At 35.0% G+C, this 18,961-nt stretch overlaps 3 protein-coding genes and 1 long non-coding RNA gene across 4 annotated transcripts; all 4 read left to right on the plus strand.

Annotated features, from left to right (window-relative positions):
- Window positions 1-484: 484 nt before the first annotated feature.
- LOC107721004 (uncharacterized) lies at window positions 485-1,107 on the plus strand. The gene is made up of 3 exons (XR_001637668.1): window positions 485-536; window positions 657-727; window positions 802-1,107. It is a non-coding gene; the product is annotated as an uncharacterized LOC107721004 (long non-coding RNA).
- A 233-nt stretch (window positions 1,108-1,340) lies between these two features.
- Window positions 1,341-6,514, plus strand: LOC107720982 (SLAM family member 9-like). The gene is made up of 3 exons (XM_016528823.1): window positions 1,341-1,645; window positions 2,950-3,243; window positions 6,468-6,514. Exons 1-3 carry the CDS (start codon window positions 1,360-1,362, stop codon window positions 6,512-6,514), a joined length of 627 nt encoding a protein of 208 aa, XP_016384309.1. The 5' UTR covers window positions 1,341-1,359.
- A 61-nt stretch (window positions 6,515-6,575) lies between these two features.
- Window positions 6,576-12,870, plus strand: LOC107720983 (natural killer cell receptor 2B4-like). The gene is made up of 6 exons (XM_016528824.1): window positions 6,576-6,813; window positions 6,904-6,917; window positions 6,993-7,212; window positions 10,525-10,564; window positions 10,665-10,734; window positions 12,805-12,870. The coding sequence occupies exons 1-6, from the start codon at window positions 6,576-6,578 to the stop codon at window positions 12,868-12,870; spliced, it is 648 nt and encodes a 215-aa protein (XP_016384310.1).
- Window positions 12,871-14,442: 1,572 nt separating this feature from the next.
- On the plus strand, window positions 14,443-18,961 carry LOC107720998 (SLAM family member 5-like). Its single transcript, XM_016528843.1, has 6 exons — window positions 14,443-14,579; window positions 15,659-15,988; window positions 16,496-16,786; window positions 17,247-17,360; window positions 17,453-17,556; window positions 18,010-18,961. The coding sequence occupies exons 1-6, from the start codon at window positions 14,522-14,524 to the stop codon at window positions 18,058-18,060; spliced, it is 948 nt and encodes a 315-aa protein (XP_016384329.1). The 5' UTR covers window positions 14,443-14,521; the 3' UTR covers window positions 18,061-18,961.

The following is an 18,961-nucleotide window of genomic DNA, read 5'->3' on the forward strand; positions in this document are numbered from 1 at the left end:
ACTAAAGTCTCAAATCCAAAGAGATATTCTTTATAAAAGTTAAGAGTTAGCCACACCTAAATAATGTTCTTTTTAGCAGCATCATATGACCCCTTTAATAATAACCCTGCCCAGGGCATATTTTGACACGATTCATTCTCTAATGCGCTTATAAGTTACACACACTACTAATATATCAAGTAAAATATATAGTAGCCTATAACTTCGTTTTCATTTTGGTTCAGATTTTGCGGTCGCATCAGATCCCTTACTGGCATATGACTCGTGACTATTTTTCACTTTCATTTCAATTATATAGTGTTTTTTGTTATAGATGGGCTGTTGAAAAGCAGGATTAGGCGCACTAACCCCGATTATTGAGAAAACCCGGTACATCACTATCACTTAACGAATAATACTTTTTGTATTTCAACAACAACAAAATCTGGATTTCTGTTTCCAAATTTAGACCTATCTGAGAGAATTGATTTGTTGTTTTTCTTGTAGGCCTGTAAACATGGAGCACCAATTTCTTTTGCTCTTTTTATGGCTTTGTGGTAGGCTAACTGTTTTACTTACTAATGTTTTTCTGTGTTGCGATTTCTTTGGTAAAATATTCATTAATTGATGTTTTGTATGAAATGAACCGTTTTGTAAATTGTTCTGGTCTGTTTCAGGTGCTTTAGATGCAAAGGCAGATTAAATGAGGACCGATTCAGTGATGGAGGGATATCTCAACACTCATGATGTATAATATTCTTTAACATATACTAATTGAACGTTTCTGTACTTTTTTTTTTAACATTCTCTAATCATTTCCAGCTCCCAACTCCTGAAATTATCAGAAAGTATCGACCATGTACAGAAGGATCATTAAGGACAAAGTGTGTGTTGGTGTGTTCAGCGAAGAACGTTCCAAATGCGACTCTAACCTTGTATAACGTAAGCAGTTTATTCTCCATGACTAAAGTTTCTGATATTAATATCGATCCCGTTCTATGTCTGGAGGTGGAAAATAAGGATAAAAACAACTACAGCTGTGTGTTCAACAATCACATCAGCAGCCAGATTACACGTCTCAACATCACGCAACTCTGTCAGTCGTGTTCAGGTATGTGGCATTTATTTACCGACTTCATCTGAATTCTGTCAGACATTTTATTTCACTGAGTTCACTAGTTTGTTTCCTGGTGTTTTACAGTAAAAGCGTTTACCATTTAAAGATAATAGAAGGTGTTTACTTAATTCTCACAAATCTATCAGAATGCAATCAGAATGTTACTCCTCATTCCACCACTGAGATAAATATGTATCATGCTGTTTATTGTCCTGTGATGTTTTATTGCTGAAACAGCTACAACACAGGCACAGGTGTTGGTGATGGAGGGAGATTCTGTCACTCTGGACAGTAATTTTACAGACTTACAGATGGAAGATCAAATCCTGTGGATGTTTGGACCTCGAGAGAGACTCATTGCTGAAATTCTTAATAAACATGTCTACCTATTTGGCTATGATAGTGGGAGGTCCATTGACAGACTCCTGCTTGACAGTCAAACTGGAGATCTCGACATCACAAACACCAACAAAACAATCTCTGGAATCTATAAACTACAGATCAACAGTAAACATTTCAAATGCAGTGGTTTCAATGTTACTGTCTATAGTGAGTAAATTAATCATTTATGAATATACATAATCATAGTTTTCTTAAAACCTATTAATACATATTCTCCAGTGTTGGGGTAACACATTACAAGTAATGCTAGTTACGTAATCAGATTACTTTTTCAAGTAACTAGTAAAGTAACACATTACTTACTATGAAATATCTAAGTTACTTTTACAAATAAGTAATGCAAGTTACTTTGTTTTCCCATTTATTCACTGACACCTCTCCTGTCCCCATGTTGTGAGAAATCAGGAGTGAGGTGCAGAGGCACTTCTTTCAGGCTGAGGCTTAATCATTTCACTTTTGGTGTGAAAAGGCCTTTACAGTTGCCAAAAATAAAAAAGTTTTGCATTTCATGTTATTAAAAACAAATAAGCAAGCCCAGCCCAGGTGACAAAAAGTAACGCAAAAGTAACATAATGGATTGCTTTTCATAAAAAGTAACGATTAGCAATTACTTTTTTTATATTATAATATTGTAATGCATTACTTTTAAAAGTAGGCTAACTTTCCCCAGCACTGCTATTCTGGTATTAATGTTATGGCAATGTCTGTATTTGGTATCTGAGAGGTGACTGGGAATCTGACCCATGTCAGGAATGCAGTAACAGTACACTCATTTAGCCCAGCTTCCAGAGAATAAAGATATTATATTATATAATCAAATGTTATATTTAATAGAAAAGGGTTATCAGTTTGAACTTTGTTCTTATTAATTTTATTCTGTGGTTCTAATGATAGCTGTATGAGACATATAAAAACTAACTGTGCCTAGGGCCAAGAAGGTCACTCACTCACCATATGTATCTACTAACTCTTATGCATGCTTTAAGTTTATGATTTTTTTTTTTTTTTTTTTGAGTTGACCATTAGGTGCTATATGTTAAACTATGACAGTGAATCATGTGTTTTAGTTTGTATAAGTGCTCTGTGCTCCATGTGAATGTAATGTTCTGTTCAAGTGATGTACCACAGCTCAACCTCGAAGGGAAACGATACTGCCTATGTTTTATCTAATGGCGTATTTACAGGGGTTGTTTAGGAATATGACAGGCATGTGACCATGCCAAAGGAACAGTTGTACTAGTCTTTCTGTATTCTAAGTTAGTTAAAGGCTAGCTCCTCTTACTCATTTTCTACAGCCTTTGGAAGTGTGGAGAACTCTGTCTTCTTCAGTAAACTCTCTGTCAACTGACAGAACTTCAGATTTTACTCCTGGTCTTCATTGAGCATATTGGTCTCTATGTGGTTTAACTGTAATTCCCCTACAAAATTCTTTATTCTCTCTGGTTTTCCAGCTCATCTGCCCATTCCTGTCATCACCAGAGAATCTCCACAATGTTCTTCATCATCATCAGGATCATCAGTGTCCAGTTGTTCATTGCTGTGTTCAGTGTTGAATGTGGGTCATGTGACTCTCTCCTGGTACAAAGGAAACAGTTTATTGTCCAGCATCAGTGTGTCTGATCTCAGCATCAGTCTCTCTCTACCTCTGGAGGTGGAATATCAGGATAAAAACACCTACAGCTGTGTGCTCAACAATCCCATCAGCAACCAGACCAGACATCTGGACATCAGTCAGCTTTGTTCAGGTTTGCTGGCATTTGATATTAGTGTTCATTTAGTAAGCTATGGCAGTAAACAGATAATAGGGTAAGAAACCATACACTTCTAGTCTAATTTATTTTTATTTATTTTTTTTTACAATTTTTTATATTTTAATCACACATTTAAAACTGTGAAACAAAACCATTGGAAGGCCAAAAAAATAAAATAAAATCATGCTGCTGTATTTGTACGTTTATTCTGTTGCTTAAAAACAGGATTTTCAGAATTTGCTTTCAGTAATTACTGTTTTCTTATCATCATTACAGATCAGAGCCACATGCTGAAACAAAGTATGATAAGTGGTTGGACTTTTGCTGCTGTTTTATTGTTTGTGCTGGTCATCATTGCAGGTGTGAAAGTCTGGAAATGTAGACAAGCAAATCAAAATGGCAAGTATCGCTGATATAGCCTATGACTTAGAAAATAGTTAAAATGACACCACAATATGTTTTGTAATTACCATTTATGTTTGTACAAGTGGAGGAACAATATTTAGTCTTTATTTTTTTATATTATATAATTATATTGATATTATTATATATGATATAATTTTTGAAAGTCTGGAAATGTAGACAAGCAAATCAAAATGGCAAGTATCGCTGATATAGCCTATGACTTAGAAAATAGTTAAAATGACACCACAATATGTTTTGTAATTACCATTTATGTTTGTACAAGTGGAGGAACAATATTTAGTCTTTATTGCCTTTGTGGTTTTAGTTTATGATTTGGCATCCTTTAGCATGTTGAAGACTGTTAGAAAACAATTGAAAAGTACTAGATTATAATGAGAAGTTATAAATACAGAAATGGATAACTGATGGTCAGTCAGTCAGTGGAAGATCTCACGATCTGAATTTTTGTGTTCAACAGACGCCAGGCTGTAAACTGAGACCCGTCAAAGTTTCCCAGCAGGTTAGATACAAGAAAAAAAATCATAATACATTCAATAAAAACCGTTTAATACAAGTTTAAAATGGCATTATAACAGTGTATTTGAAATATCATTTTAATAGCAGTGGCATCCAGCGGGGACACACCAGACACCAAATATGATGGACAGCAAAATGGAGATTTGATTCCCAATTCATCCTCCTTAAGGACACCACAAAAAAACTAAAATCTCTTTTATGGAGAAAAATCTCTTTTAAATCACACGTTATGATAATTCTGTAACAACTAATTTAAAAAAAACATCACAATCTATATAAAGGATTATAATAGTAGGATAATAATCTACATATAGGATTATATAGGATTTGTAATTGATGTGCTTGTCTTTTCCCATGACATCCTGAATCCCATTTGCAGATTCATGACTATGAACTGTATAACTTTAACTCAGACTAAAATATATTTTTCTTGTATGAATCACACATAAATTCAAAATGGATTTTCATAAAGACTCTGTTTTGGATTTTGGATTTTTCTGGAGCCTATACTATTTTAACTTGACATTCTGCATGAAAAATCTCTTTTATGGAGAAAAATCTCTTTTAAATCACACGTTATGATAATTCTGTAACAACTAATAAAAAAAAAACATCACAATCTATATAAAGGATTATAATAGTAGGATAATAATCTATATATAGGATTATATAGGATTTGTAATTGATGTGCTTGTCTTTTCCCATGACATCCTGAATCCCATTTGCAGATTCATGACTATGAACTGTATAACTTTAACTCAGACTAAAATATATTTTTCTTGTATGAATCACACATAAATTCAAAATGGATTTTCATAAAGACTCTGTTTTGGATTTTGGATTTTTCTGGAGCCTATACTATTTTAACTTGACATTCTGCATGCCTAGGTAAAATTACATAATCCTGTTTTTCAAAATGCAGGTTTGGATTTAAATTAATTTACATTGAGATTAAAGAATTCCTCTGCACTTGTATAATATGTAAATGCTGCCCCCTACAGCACTTTTCAGGAGTTGTCTAAACATTTTTTCGCAAGCCAATTCAATAAAAATGAAAGAAAAAGAAACGTATGCAATATTTACAACAGGTTTTTTCTAATGTTTCAGTGTTTAGTTTTAAATAAATAAAATATCACAGACATAGATGATAAGATCCATATGATTTAATTAGCATATTAATTAATTATATGTTAGTCTGCCTCACCCCAGGCTGCAAGAATCTCATGATCTGATGAAAAAAACGTAACTATTTTACGAGGTGGTGATGTCGTGTGAATTCATTTTGAAGTTGTTCTTCTTGTTTTTTTCCTTTCAGCATTTCATGCATCCATTTTCCAAACATAGGGTCGCGGACATGCTGAAGCCTATTAGCATTGCCAATTTGGCATCATTCCACTTAAATAAATAAATAAAATAAACGTACAAGCAAGATATAACTGGAGGCCATGTGCAATGAGGTCAGTCACACTAAACATTTTTTGTCCTTAGTTCCTTAGTTTCGGCTTATTGGTTGATTTTATTTCCGCGTTGGCCCAAGTATGAATGAAGCAAAAGTGGAGTTTAATTATTCTGGATTTTTGGGCGAAGAATACACTGTCAAAAAAAATCTGTGACATTTACTGTAAAATACCGGCAGCTGTGGTTGCCAGAACTTCACTGTAAGAAATATAGTAGCAACATTTTAGGTTTTACAGACTTAAAGGCAGAGTAAGTGATTTCTGGTAGCCAATGTTGATATTTGAAATCACCAAAACAAACACGCCCCTACCCTTCATTTAAAAAAAAAAATAAAAAAAAAACATCAAATATGAAGTGTCATGCAGGGGATTCTGTGAGTGTCAATTTACGGTTTGTCACTGTAAATTATACAATGACTTTTTCTTTTTCACTTCCAAAAACCGTATTTTTAACAGTATTTTACTGTAAAATTACATTAAATGTAATTACATTTATTTACCGAATATTGTATGGAAACTTACTGTTAACTAGTTAACAGGTTTTTACTGTAGCATTTTTACAGTCTTTCACTGTTAAAATCACAATCATTTTTTACAGTGTATGATCACCCATTTCTGCTGCTCTGTCTCCGATAATACATATTATGTTCATGATTTCAGCTGTTGCAACGTTTTCTTTTCATTTAAATTTTCAAAATGTTTTTGTATTTTCTTTCTTGTTTATGTTGTTTGTTTTATCAAATCACAATATAGGCCTACCTATGAAATAACGGTTGTTAAATATTAGCAATATGTCTATCATTTCCGTCTGTGTTTCAGGTGTTGATACAGATGTAATGAAGTCGATATCAGTGATGGAGGGATAATCTGTCACTCTACACACTGGTGTTTCTACAATAAAGACCACATAATCAAGAGGATCACACAATGTGGACGTTTGGACAACAACACACGCGCATTGCTGACCTTTTTTCTAGCATTAATTCTAATTCTAATTATGTTCATTCTGATATATTCAGAAATCGACTACAGGTGGACTTTAAAACTGGATCTCTAACCATCAGAAACATCAGAACCACAGACTCCGGACTTTATTACCTCAATAACGTCAATTCTGATCCCACCAGCAAAGTGACGTCAACCACATTTAATGTCTCTGTTTATGGTGAGAATTCTGGATATGAAATAATTTGTGTTTGTGTGTTATATTATGGACATTAATGTGGGTGTTACATTTTTTTATTCTGTTTTACAGCTCATCTGCCCACGGCTACCATAAGAGACTTAACAAACTGTTCTTCTTCATCATAATCATCATCATCATCATCACAGCAGAATTGTTCATTGGTGTGTTCAGTGGTGAATGTGGGTCATGTGACTCTCTCCTGGTACAAAGGAAACAGTTTATTGTCCAGCATCAGTGCGTCTGATCTCAGCATCAGTCTCTCTCTACCTCTGGAGGTGGAATATCAGGATAAAAACACCTACAGCTGTGTGCTCAACAATCCCATCAGCAACCAGACCAGACATCTGGACATCACTCAACTCTGTCACACATGTGCAGGTATGTCAGTGAAGATATTCATGGCTCTGTTGTTTTGTATAATAGACGTTGAACATTACTTTTATTGTGAAATGTTTAGCTCTGTGTAAAAGTTGCTTCTCTGTTGCAGACCCTGTTACTATTCTATCTTTTACCACTGATTCCAGTTTATCTGGCAGTTGGAATATTTTTCTACTGGATTTATAGGAAACAAACACAGGGTCGTGAGTATAATCTAGTGCTTATAGTGATTAATTTACAGAAACAGTAGAATTTATAGATACAATATTCATAGTTTGATGTGACTTTTTTTTTTTTTTTAATGGATAAACTCTACTTCTTGAATCCAAGTGTTGTAACATGAATTGGAAATCCAGAAGTCCATTAGTTTGAAAATAGTTTTAACATATTTTGATTTATTTGTTTTAAATTGGTGACACTGTTACATCTGAGGTCTTTTAGAAGTATATGTATGTGTTTCTGAGTGTGTCTGTGCTGGAGAAGGTGTGGCCTGCGCTCAATGCCAGCAGAGATCCTGATTGGTCTGCTCCTGGTTCCAGTGAAAAGGACCCAAACACGCTAAAAAGTGTTGCGTGCCATTTGTTTTGTGCTGTCTTGGTTTCCTCTGTGACTGTGTATGCTTTGAAAAACATGCTTGCGTTCCAATTGATTTTCTAATTCTTGGAATTATTTTTGTCTTCAGTTATATTGTGTGAATATCATTTGTAAATACTTAGTTTAAGGGAAGTAGGGAGTGTAACGCCTTTTCTTTTGCATATATTGTTTGTTCTATGTTTTGTGTTAAGGGAGTTAGGTAAGTTGTGTTGTATTTTTTTGTAATGTTTTTTTTTGGGGGGGGGGGATTTACAGGGTACTAAAACCCTAGTAATTTTTGTTTATTTTGGCCTACTGAGCATGTTATTTTTTAAGTTTAACTAATGGGGTAATCATGTTTGTGTTGGGAAATGTATTAATTTTGTACTAAATAAAAAGTATGTTTTACAATAACTTTATTTCTCCAGGCTGAAGCTATCTTTTATTTAATACATTTCAATGTGATTTCTGTCTGTATTTCTCACCACTAGAAAGTAATAGCATTTAACGACCAGAAGGTGGCAGAAACGATTTAATGTATGCAATCATTTACGTCACGTCACTGCATGCTTCTTTGACAAGGCGCGAGGAAAAGAGCACGGGGGAATTTGACGTTTGACGCCGGCGGGAAAATAAAGAGCCTTTTCCCGGGTTTCGAGATGAGGGCAGTCCTTTAGGTCTTCAAGTTCTTACTCCTCGTGAAAAAGTTCAATTTCATTCTAACCTCTTTATTATGACACAGAGTGTGCACGTAAACAGTGTCTATATCACAAAAAATTATCTTACGATTCACCTGTTTTGTAAAATGGTTTGACCTGGCAAATAACGCCTCAGTAACGAGTTGTGACTTGAGCGTTACTCCCGATGAAAAGGGTTTGTTCAGTAGTGAAGAGCACCATGAAAAACGTCCTTAAAATGCAAGGGTTTTGTAAGCAAAGACGCCAGGTGTCGGAGCAAAGTAAACAAAATATCACTTTGTGGACCTTTAAGATAGCATTACAGCTTTTTGTTGCATTTACACATATTTTCCATTGTTATATGCATTTTATAGAAAACTGTAAAGTTAGATATTTAAAGAAACTAGAATATAGAAATGATTACAACAGCCTAAGTACAAGATATTGACTATTTCTGTTCTTTTATGTTTGTGAGCTTGTGGTTTTATAGCATGCGTCAGACAGCGGCAGAACCCCCAGGCTCAATTTCTGCTTACTGTATTGTCAGATAAAGTTACAGGGTACTAAAACCCTAGTAATTTTTGTTTATTTTGGCCTTGTCCACTCCTGAATTTGCTCCCTTTGTTGTTGATTTTCACTTTAAATTTGTTAATAAATCTATTTTTTGTTTGATATCATCTTTTATATCATCTTTATAACCATTATAATTCCTGCAACGCCAAGCTAATATACCTTGTCTGAACTTGCATTTCCTTCATTCTGATAAAATACTGTTCAGAAACTAGGTCACCATCTTGCTCCAGTCTCTTTGTACACAGGTTTACAATAAAATGTTGCTTATTTCTCACGGTTGCTTATGGCATAGGGTTCAGTGTCATCAGTATTTCAGCACATTTTTGTTTATATTATAGCACTATTCTAAAACATTTTCCTCACAATGCTATATGTTAGTTGTCACATGCTCAAATATTCCAGTTGGTGGCAGGAAAGTTTAAATTAAAAGCCCTGTCTATTTTCGATTTCAGCAACAATAAAGACATTTTCTAAAACTGTATATTTAAAAATGTTTTGTATACTAAATGTAATTTACAGAATTGTTAAATAATTGTGAAATTGTTAATAATGAACCTGCATTGTTAATATGGGATAGGACAGACATGCTAGTTTCCTGATATTAAGCACTTTATATTCACACCCAAAACAGGATCAAGCATTAGCCACAAGTAAGTAAACAGGATGTTAAATAATTGTGAAATTGTTAATATGCCACTGTTAATAATGAACCTGCATTGTTAATATGGGATAGGACAGACATGCTAGTTTCCTGATATTAAGCACTTTATATTCACACCCAAAACAGGATCAAGCATTAGCCACAAGTAAGTAAACAGGATTATGTTGCACATTATGATTAAACAATATCAAACTCAAAATAGTGTAGGCTATGTTGGACAATTAGTCATGAGGTTGCAGGTAACTAATTTGGTACAACAGCATGCTAGTGAATGTGACATGCATTTATACAGGTTGAGTTCATTTTAGACCAAAGTAGGGCATCTGCTACATTTTAGACAAAATCTCGGCATTTAGTTAGCTTGTTCTTTTCTCTGCCAGTGGTACTAGTTAATAAGCATCAAGAGTTTCTTCTAGCTCCTGTAATAAAACAGACCCATTATAATGACGGTTATAATATCTGGACAATACCTAGGGTGAATTCGGGTAATCTGGGACATTTTTTGCAATTTTGACTTCTGCGATTTATTTCGATATCTATCTAACACATTAGGATATTGACTATTTCTGTTCTTTTATGTTTGTGAGCTTGTGGTTTTATAGCATGCGTCAGACAGCGGCAGAACCCCCAGGCTCAATTTCTGCTTACTGTATTGTCAGATATATTGACTATTTCTGTTCTTTTATGTTTGTGGGCTTGTGGTTTTATAGCATGCGTCAGACAGCGGCAGAACCCCCAGGCTCAATTTCTGCTTACTGTATTGTCAGATAAAGCAACTGCACTTGTTTTCCATGGAAATCCCCAAGCTCCCTCTCCCCTTGTGTTTAGGATATAAACACTGCGCAGAAGACTGGGAGGGAGAGGCAGGGTACTGAAAGAAAACAATGGATACTTTTGCTGATCCTTTTTCAGGTGTCTTTGCTAGGAATCGTGGCTGTGTGTTTAACCATACTGTATTGTTCCCACAGTTGTAGGTTATGTGCGTTTTCTTTGAACAGAGACCTGATGTCAATATTTGTAGAGGAAAGGACAAACATGGTAGACTGTACTTCATTGTCACAGGAAGTTAGGTCTTTTTAAATAACTCTGATGCTTTACATGGTCTGTCTTGAGACTTCTGACACAGGATGCGGTTTGGTAAGTGAAACAGTGACAGACCAAGATAAAAATACGAAACTTGTATTGATGCACAATTACAGGTTTGCAGCTCCCCCAGTGTATTGTTGTTTTACGTTACGCACTTACATCATGACGTATTACACTTGAAGTACCTCACCTACACCCAGTACCTCACATGTTTTCCTAATATTTTGTTTCATTTTTATTGAGCAGTATGAATATTATCTCTAACAGACAGAACCATTGTAAAATGGAAGTGGAGCATCTGAAAGGAAAGTAGGAGGTATTAAAATGAGTAGCTGATTTATGATTTATAAGCAAAATTTGAACACTATAGCCCTCCTCCATTACATAATCTGCTTACACAATGGTGTATCTTGATAAACCACAATGGTACTGAACATTGGAATCATGAGGGAATCCCACTTTTTATGTACAAAACTTTCCTACTTTGAAGCTCCTCAAACTAAACCCTACCAATTGTAAACATGTTAATCAGACAGCACTTACTGGAAACCGATCAAGTTACAGTATAAACACTGGGCTCCTCCCTTAGACTGCCATTAACCAGGCCAACTTCCTCTGAATGTAATTGATGCTCTCAGTTACTGATGAAGGTTTATCATTAGAAATAGGAAATGAGTGTGTAAGCACTGGGGGACACTAAGGTTCTGTTGTCCATGTCACACAGAATGCAAAATTCCCCCTGTCCTTTGTGTTTTGTGTGATGCTGATATATCACACTGTATGCAAAGAGAAGACAGTTGGCGCACATATCAGATAACATCGGCCATCTGGGAGCGGTAACTTGGCAACCGACTCGACCAATAAGGTAGTCAAAATACTGAAGCCCTTTCCTTTTACTGTCTGTTTGGAGATACAAGCAGGTTTGGTCAGTCTTAAACATAATGTTGACTACAAAACATGGAACGAATGAAAACGTTGGGACATTTTATAAGACAAAAGATCAAATCCTACAACAACAGTTGATCAATCGATTGGAGTTTAATACATAAACATGAAATTACTGCTCAGTGTAAATCTAATGGGACCGCGGGGAAAAAAACTATCTCTGATCTACAGGAAATGGTGGCCTACCAGAACCCAAAGTGTGAAAAAAGTGTGAACTGAGGGTTTTATGAAATTAAGTTTTAGATCAGTCTGTGACATCTGTTAGCATTTTGTCTGAAAAAAAACTATCTCTGATCTACAGGAAATGGTGGCCTACCAGAACCCAAAGTGTGAAAAAGTGTGAACTGAGGGTTTTATGAAATTAAGTTTTAGATCAGTCTGTGACATCTGTTAGCATTTTGTCTGTAAAAGGAATATACTTAATTATAAAAAAAAAGCAGTAATAGGGACAATAATTTGGGACTTTATGCCCAAATTACACCAATGTTATTTAGAATTGGTTCTAAAACGCTTTGTTGGGGCAACATGTTTACAATATACAGCTCTATCTTTAAACTACATTCTAACTGCCCAAATTACTTTTCCTGATATCAGTGGTATGGAAACATTTCCTTCATTTGTTTTGGAAACACGGGTGTGGGATGACATTAAACTCCAACTTAAAAACTTTCTTGTGGTACCATAATGTCATGTCAGATAATCAAGCAGATTCTCACTTATTTTATGGTAAAAAAATCGACATTTGAGGACATTTAGAAGTAATTTACTTCTTTGAACTGGCATTCTAGTCTCTCATCCAACCGTCAAACTACACTCTGCACTCTACTTGACGAAACTAAGCAGTTTTTACGAATAGTATTAAAATTCTGGTGAATAAATTTATTTAAATAACTTAATTTGCATTTTAATATACTATCTACAAACATTTTGTCTTATACAATCACAACGTTGGTGACTGTAAATGCCGAAAGTTGACGCTTACACATAAGGGTGACTAGTTCGTGTGAAAAAAAACAACAACTGCATGCACACTGCATTTTGGTTTTGACCTCTTTGATCTTTGTTGTATCTCAACAGGAAGTGGTGGTCACTCTGAAGGTGATGCGGCAGACGGTCTCATGGCAGGCGCTTCAGCCCGAGTGACCTAATTAGGCTTATGATTGTGCTAATCTGATTATTTTTGTACACTGTTTTTATTGTTTTAGTATTTATCAGAATCAACAATCTGTTGTGAGTTGCGCTGCACTGATGGGGACTTTTAGGCCTGAACTGTGAGAACTTCTGCATTTTTTTTTCTTGCAAACATCACAAAAAGATCATTGATCTCAGATGGTTGAGTCAGATTAGAGGCCTCAGTTTGCTTTGGGTTTTTGTAGAAGAGTGAAAAAGATGAGGAAGGGGCTTTGGGTTCAGAGAAGAGAAGAGCTGAAAACCACAGTGATGATTAGACTGTAACATGGTTTATCATTCAGATTGTAGACTTTGCATTGCACTGCAGGGTTTAACTACAAATGTGTATGAATTGCGTTTAGTAGAGTTAGCAAATAAAGTCCAATAAATTAAGTGAATGCTTCAAAGAATTGTTATTGTGTATGTGCAATTAGTTTAACCATCTCAATAAATGTATTGTTATTATAAATCTAGGTCAGGGTATTGTACCTCCAAGTTGTGTATCGAAGTGTGGTTTGTACCAGTGGAATGTGCAACCTGTGCACAATGAGTTTGAGAGATGGATGCGTGGTGGTGTGTGCATATGCGGTACCGGTGCAAGGTGTAGGTGGATGAGGTTTTTTCTGATGGCCTGATCTTAATACTGACTTATATACGTTAACAAAAGCTCTAGGAGAGGCAAATACTAACATTTCAAAAGTGCATTAAGCATATGTTATGTGCAACACAATCATACCAATATGTTCCAAAAAAACTGTTTTGACAACCTAAGCTTGTATGACCACACTCTTAAAAAATAAAGGTGCTTACGATGCCATAGAAGAACCTTTTTGTCTAAATGGTTCCATAAAGAACCTTTAACATCTGAAGAACCTTTCTGTTTTACAAAAGGTCCTTTGCGGCGAAAGAAGAATGGTTCTTCAGATTATAAAAAGGTATAAAAGAGATGGTTCTTTAAATAACCTTTGACTGAATGGTTCGTTTGAAGCACCTTTATTTTTAAGAGTGTAGCTGGTTTCTTGCGGTTCTTCAGATTATAAAAAGGTATAAAAGAGATGGTTCTTTAAATAACCTTTGACTGAATGGTTCGTTGTGGAACCAAAAATGGTTCTTCTATCTATGGCATCGCTTGAAGAACCGTTTGAAGCACCTTTATTTTTAAGAGTGTAGCTGGTTTCTTGCTGGTCCAAGATTATCTACAAGCTTGGACCTGCCTCCAACCATCTTTATTCCAAAACACAGAAACCATTTTCCAGTTAAAAGACAGAATGAACAAAATCTTAAGACGTTAATAATATTCAAATCGCAAAAAAAGACAGTACAAAATACACAGTAGCCTATAATGTACCAGAAAACTACTTCACTCAGTAATAGTCAAGGGCGGGACTAAAAACAGTGAGGTCGCCTCAAACGCACTGCATGTGAAACCTTTTTTCTTTTTAATTTGTAGGTTCGTGAAGAAAAAGTTTTCTTAATTATCGATTTGATGAAATCGGGCAAATTAAATGTGTAGACGCTGGTCGGTTTGAACACGGTTAGATCCGTGTTGCTGTCTTTTGTCCATCGGACACTTGACGGTTCTCGTAAAACACATCATGTGGATTTCAATTATCTTTAGGACAAAATGAGGACTATTATTTGTAAAACAACGTTTTTATGTCTCTTCCTGTTGGTCATGGATGGTAAGTGTTTTAACTGTGTCGCTTCGACTTTAGTCTGTTGGGTTTAAAACAGAAATATGATATTTATTCGCGTATTCTCCGCTGCATCATCCTCTGTCTGCACCTATAACACAACGTTATAGATTGTGACCAAAAACATGTGCGAATTTCTGTGGGTTTATCAGATATGGGATCAATCAGTAGGCTTGCCTACCAAACAAACAACGTACATAATGTAGTAAATTAGCTTTGATGGAAGTTGCGCCCAAATGTTGGATCAGTCATTGGCAATCTTTCTATAGAAACTTAAGAGCGCAACATTCTTTGTCGCGCACATACGTATAGGCTATCTAACGTTAACAGGATCACAAAGAAAGTAGTAATCTCCACGAGGGTAGCTTTAATTGACACAATTAATTAACACTAAACATAATTATAACCATGTATTATAAATAATCAACATTCCCAATAAGCACAGTCGACTCTGCATATTCTGCAGTATCCAGTGGCTGTTTTTGTTTTGTAATAGTTTTTTAGTTGTATTTGCCAGTGTATAATCATAGGAAACTGAATAAAACCAATAAAAATAGGTTAATTTCTTCAGAAGCTAAGAATAGTATACTGTAAAAATTAATTAAATTAAAGTAATTTTAACAGAAAAATAAATGGTTGGTTGGCTATAATGTCACCTTACAATGTACAGTATGATAATAAAAAAAATACGTTAAGTAAACAATATTAGTTATGGGGCAAAGGGAACTCCGCAGATTTATTTAGTTTCTTTCTTTTTTATCAGTCATGTTCATATAAGTGTTTTATGTTGCATTTTATGTTATTTAGTTCATGCTTAGTGTGTTAAGTCTGTACCCTGAAAAAAAAATCCAAATAGGTTGGTATGTTAACATTATATAATTTATTTACATATACATGGAATTGTAAAATATCGTTTTGCTCCTGTAATTCTAATGAAAAAAAAATACAGTATAATTTTGAATTATTAGTAGTACTATTAATATTAGTAAATTCTAAATGGCTCCTTCTATTTGTAAACCTCCTTCATTACAATTATTCTGGGAAAACGGTTTCTGAATGTGTTTCAGGTGTGTTTGGTGGTGATACAGATGTAATGAAGTCAGTGTCAGTAACTGAGGGAGATTCTGTCACTCTAAACACTGATGTTACTGAAGTACAGAGAGATGATCAGATACTGTGGATGTTTGGACCTAAAGAGAATCGAATAGCTGAAATCTATAAGCAGGTGATTGATATGTTTAGCAGTAATGAGACATTTGGAGACAGACTGCAGTTGGACTCTTTCACTGGATCTCTGAACATCAGAAACATCCGAAGCACAGACTCTGGACTTTATAAACTACAGATCCACAGCAACAGAGGGAACTCGGACAAGACATTCAATGTTACTGTCTATGGTGAGTCAAATATGACTTTAAAACATCTTAAAATATGTATAAATGGTTGTGAAGCTTATTATTGATCTGGTAGTAGTGACTTTTAACAGCACTAAAAATTAAAATGTATTTCCAATCTACTTTTTATTTTAAGCCAGCAAACTATAACCCCTAAAATGTAATGCAGCCTTTATTTTCTGTACAGTTATGTATTCTGTCTTTGTGTTTTTGTTTTGTAATGCGGACTATTATGTTGACTCCTTTGTATTTGGTTCAGTTCCTGTTTCTCTTTGTCATTAGCAAATTATGTGCACCTGTGTCTTGTAGGTAATTTACCCTTTGTGTAGCTCTTGTGTTTAGTTGGTTCTTGTCAATCCGTGGTGGTAATGTTGTGTAGCTCACTTCTGGTTTCCATGTTGGATATTTTGATTATTGTTCCACTTAATCTGCATTTGGATCCTGCTTTCCCTCATGTCAGAATTTGCCCACATTACAGCAATATGCGTATTCAATGTACATGTTTTCCAGCTCGTCTTCCTGTTCCTGTCATCACTGGTAACTCTTTAAACTGTCCATCATCTGAAAGATCCTCAGTGTCCACATGTGCACTGTTGTGTTCAGTGGTGAATGTGGGTCATGTGACTCTCTCCTGGTACAAAGGAAACAGTTTATTGTCCAGCATCAGTGTGTCTGATCTCAGCATCAGTCTCTCTCTACCTCTGGAGGTGGAATATCAGGATAAAAACACCTACAGCTGTGTGCTCAACAATCCCATCAGCAACCAGACTCAACATCTGGACATCAGAGAACTCTGTCAAGGTATGACCACATCAAGGTTTATTTATTTTTTTACTAAGCTAAATAGCTTCACTAAATACCATTTATAGTTTAAATCTCACAATATGCAGGTGGTGGTATTTCAGATTGAGTTAAAATACTTTCAAGGTGTTCTGTGTTATCAAGCTTTTTTATATATTCAGTACTTTTATATATAAATCAGTACTTATTTCGGACCATTTTGACAATTATACCAACAACCTACAGTTGTTGCTTTCTGTATAGTAGTGCAAGATAAAAATGAAGGCATGACTGCACATTTATATACTGGAAGTAAAAATAAAAAATTATTTAAAGGGTATTCTGTATAATGGATTTAAGTTTCAAAAAAACATTTTAAATTCCTTTTCTGCCTTCATATCATTGCTCTTCCATAAATAGTATTTATTTCTTTAAAGGCACAGGTGAATGTTAATTATTGTTTTTCCTCTTTCAATTTCAGATTGCAGTTCATGGTCGATTGCAATAATCTGCAGTTGTTCTGCAGTAGTTCTGGCTGTGATCGCAATTGTGATGTGCTGTCTTTACAGGAAATACGGAAAACCAAGGCCAAAAGGCAGGTCTTATCGTAAGCTAATGCAACAAGCATATGTGCATTTATGTTTTAATAATGATTTTATTACTTTTTTTTTTCATTCTTGTCTTTAGTGAATTATTTTGAACCATGTGCGCATGCTGCTGAAACCGTTCAGACAGACGAGAGTGAGGTAGCTTACGCCGAAACAACATTTTTACCTAATGTACAAAACAAGGTATGACTCTCATGGGCATGTTCACTTTTACACCAGATAAAAATGGTAAAATGTATGTTTAAATGGTAAAAAAAGTTTAAAAGTTTGCATGAAGCAATGGCAGTATACTGTTACTGGGATAGTTCTGTAACTCCAGCACATTAATCAGAAAACAATGCTCTTCTTCCTTGTGACTTTGCCAGCTTCTGGTATGAAGAACTGGGGTTTTCAGTAGTGTGATTACTCTGGAAATATCAAAACATAGCATTTGTAAGATTATGATTTTTCAGCTATAAATATCAACAGTAGCATCCACTAAATACTAGATAGATGTGTTCTGTCTTTTCACTTTTAAAATGCGTTTCGAAGTAAGAACTGACTGCTATACATACAATTATAGAAATGCTATAAAAATGAGCCTGCTGGTTTTTTGTTTTGTGAGACTTCTTACCTTCTGTCTGTGTTGTCCAACAGAAGCCCAATGGGACAGAAGAGACCATATACTCCACCATCAATAGACACTGATCAAACAAGCAGCAAGCAGTCTCTCATTTCACCACAATGGCTTTGCACACCTGCATCTGTCAGTATTACTACACTTGATCGAGGAGAGGAAAACATGATTTGCCCTTGATTTTCTTTGCTTTTTAACTTAAAAGAAAAGATTTTGAAGAATGTTGGGGTCCAGACAACATTGGGCCGCATTCACTCTTATTGTATAAAATGTGTATTAAAAATATTGTATAAAAAGGAGACTTTTTTTCAAAATATCTTCATATGTTATATAGGCTTGGTATGACAGAAGGATGACAATACCTTTACGTTGATCAGGTTGTGGCAGAACAAGCATGTCTAATATATAGGAAATAAAAGACTGAACCACTTGTTCAACATTGGACTGAACTTTTTGTTTGTTTGTTTCGTTTTTGTTTTTTTGCATATCCAAATTCCCCTCTGACTAACAAATCTATATTTTGCATGTAGACGCAGCAAGAGTTAAAATGACTATTAAAAACAATTGACTTAAGTCAGAAATTACTTCATTCTTGTACAAAAGCTGTTTCATAAGTGATGCATTAAAATCAGAAACTTGCATGCCTTGTTTATGCTCTTTCAGCTTGTCTGATCCACAGAATAACTGGCAGTTACTTATGTCCTCAGGGTTCTTATGTAAAGCCACAAGACTCCACCCCAGCTCCTGCTGTCATTCCAGTAATTCTTAGCTTTCTGCCCTGTATCATAGCACTGCAAGTCATTACATGTCTCATCGTACACTATTGCTTTACACTCACAGGCTTTGTGCTGCATCTGATGAAATTTGACCCTGATCTGTGCTGTTTGTTTGTGTTAAAAGTTGATTCTCTTTTTGTTTTTCCCTTTTCATTGTCGTTAGTATTTTTATAGAAAGCCCAAAGTTCCAGTAACT

Source organism: Sinocyclocheilus rhinocerous, unplaced genomic scaffold (genome assembly GCF_001515625.1).
Source record: "Sinocyclocheilus rhinocerous isolate Xijiao unplaced genomic scaffold, SAMN03320098_v1.1 scaffold1623, whole genome shotgun sequence".
NCBI lineage: Eukaryota > Metazoa > Chordata > Actinopteri > Cypriniformes > Cyprinidae > Sinocyclocheilus > Sinocyclocheilus rhinocerous.